This window comes from Coregonus lavaretus (genome assembly GCF_964263955.1).
Source record: "Coregonus lavaretus genome assembly, contig: HAP1_SCAFFOLD_590, whole genome shotgun sequence".
Classification (NCBI taxonomy): Eukaryota; Metazoa; Chordata; class Actinopteri; order Salmoniformes; family Salmonidae; genus Coregonus; species Coregonus lavaretus.
The window spans coordinates 276,352-278,554 of NW_028161031.1; the positions used below are offsets into that span (position 1 = coordinate 276,352).

Below are 2,203 nucleotides of genomic sequence, written 5' to 3' on the forward strand. Positions count from 1 at the left end.
CATCCTTACACATTGGACTGAGGAGAGTCAACAAGCCACAGTCAGTGACAGAAAGACAGACAGACAGAGAGAGTGAGTAACTTCTTCCAGAGTTGGATGTCCTGGGGAGATAATGTGCTTCTAAAACCAAAAAGCTGAAGTGGATATTACCCCATATTGACAGAACCAGAGAACTCTCTGCAGGGACTTTCAGCTCTCAGCAAGGACTTCACTCCAGAAGTGTGTGAGGCTGACTAAGTGTGTGTGTGAGGGAGTGTTTATTGTGTTTATCGCCATGGATCAGACAACCAGCAGCTGCATGCGGAGCACCCACCCCGGCAACCCCATCTGGGGGTGCGTGAGGAACCCTCACCCCGGAGCAGGGCTCCAGTCGCAGGCCCCCTTCTCCCTGCACCAGAAGCCTGAGTACCTTGCCTATACAGACTTCTCCACCTCCTGCCTGGTGCCTGCGCCCTACACCGCCTACCCCCGCGACGACAGACTTTACCAAGAGCCCCATGTGGGCTTCCAGAGGGCCGACTGGCAGTTCCCCCCCTGTGAGACGCGGGGCCGGGGGCAGGAGGCCTGTCGGGTAGTGCCCGTGGCGGTGGTTGGTGGAGGGGTGGTGGGTGGCGTAGGGGGAGAGATGGACAGCACAGGTGGGGAGGTGCCAGGGGCAGTGCCCAGGTGTCTGAAGGGGGAGTACTCGCCACAGAGCATGGCATCGGCCGACACAGAGAAGAAGAGCTCCAAGAGGAAGAGGGACATAATAGGTGAGTCAATGATACGCCATGAGGGGATCAGTTGGGGTGTGCTGCTGGTAAATACCATGACTGAAAAGATGTGGGAAAAGACATGGGTGACCACTTCAGTAAGCCTACATTGCGTGCTAATACAGGTCAAATGCCATGCAGAGACAGAAATTAAAACATGATTCCCAGAGTTGACATTCATTTCGACAAACCCCTTTTCCTCATGAATATACAAGATAGATGTGCTATTCTGCAGGGAAACTCTCACCAGACTACTCTATCAGTGGACCATGATACAGTATCACATTCACTAATGCCCCATGTCATTGCTGGCAATGGGACAGAATCTCTGTATCTGTTTCCTCACCAAAAGACAGTCAACCTAGAGCCGGATAGGTATGTAAAAGGTGACGACACTTGGTGCTCAAGACACACTCTGAGTGGACCAGTTACATCCTCTCATTGTTTGAGGGCCCTTAAAATGTTGAAATGACTAATGCAACATCTACTGTAATGCTTTGTTGCATCGGTGTATCCTTTGTTTCATTGAGACATGACGGCTGTCAGGATACTGCGGGTATAAATTAAATGAGATGTTTGTCAGCAAAATAAGCTTGGCGTATCTCATATTCTTATGATATACAGTGGGGAGAACAAGTATTTGATACACTGTCGATTTTGCAGGTTTTCCTACTTACAAAGCATGTAGAGGTCTGTAATTTTTATCATAGGTACACTACAACTGTGAGAGATGGAATCTAAAACAAAAATCCAGAAAATCACATTGTATGATTTTTAAGTAATTAATTTGCATTTTATTGCATGACATAAGTATTTGATCACCTACCAACCAGTAAGAATTCCGGCTCTCACAGACCTGTTCGTTTTTATTTAAGAAGCCCTCCTGTTCTCCACTCATTACCTGTATTAACTGCACCTGTTTGAACTTGTTACCTGTATAAAAGACACCTGTCCACACACTCAATCAAACAGACTCCAACCTCTCCACAATGGCCAAGACCAGAGAGCTGTGTAAGGACATCAGGGATAACATTGTAGACCTGCACAAGGCTGGGATGGGCTACAGGACAATAGGCAAGCAACTTGGTGAGAAGGCAACAACTGTTGGCGCAATTATTAGAAAATGGAAGAAGTTCAAGATGACGGTCAATCACCCTCGGTCTGGGGCTCCATGCAAGAAATCACCTCGTGGGGCATCAATGATCATGAGGAAGGTGAGGGATCAGCCCAGAACTACACGGCAGGACCTGGTCAATGACCTGAAGAGAGCTGGGACCACAGTCTCAAAGAAAACCATTAGTAACACACTACGCCGTCATGGATTAAAATCCTGCAGTGCACGCAAGGTCCCCCTGCTCAAGCCAGCACACGTCCAGGCCCGTCTGAAGTTTGCCAATGACCATCTGGATGATCCAGAGGAGGAATGGGAGAAGGTCATGTGGTCTGATGAG

At 48.6% G+C, this 2,203-nt stretch overlaps 1 protein-coding gene across 1 annotated transcript; it reads left to right on the forward strand.

Annotated features, from left to right (window-relative positions):
* Positions 1-274: 274 nt before the first annotated feature.
* LOC311121184 (homeobox protein MOX-1-like) lies at positions 275-752 on the forward strand (the record flags this gene model as incomplete). The annotated part of the gene is made up of 1 exon (XM_084195706.1): positions 275-752. A coding segment is annotated over one exon (478 nt), but the record flags the coding sequence as incomplete, so codon positions are not given.
* Between the last annotated feature and the right edge of the window lie 1,451 nt (positions 753-2,203).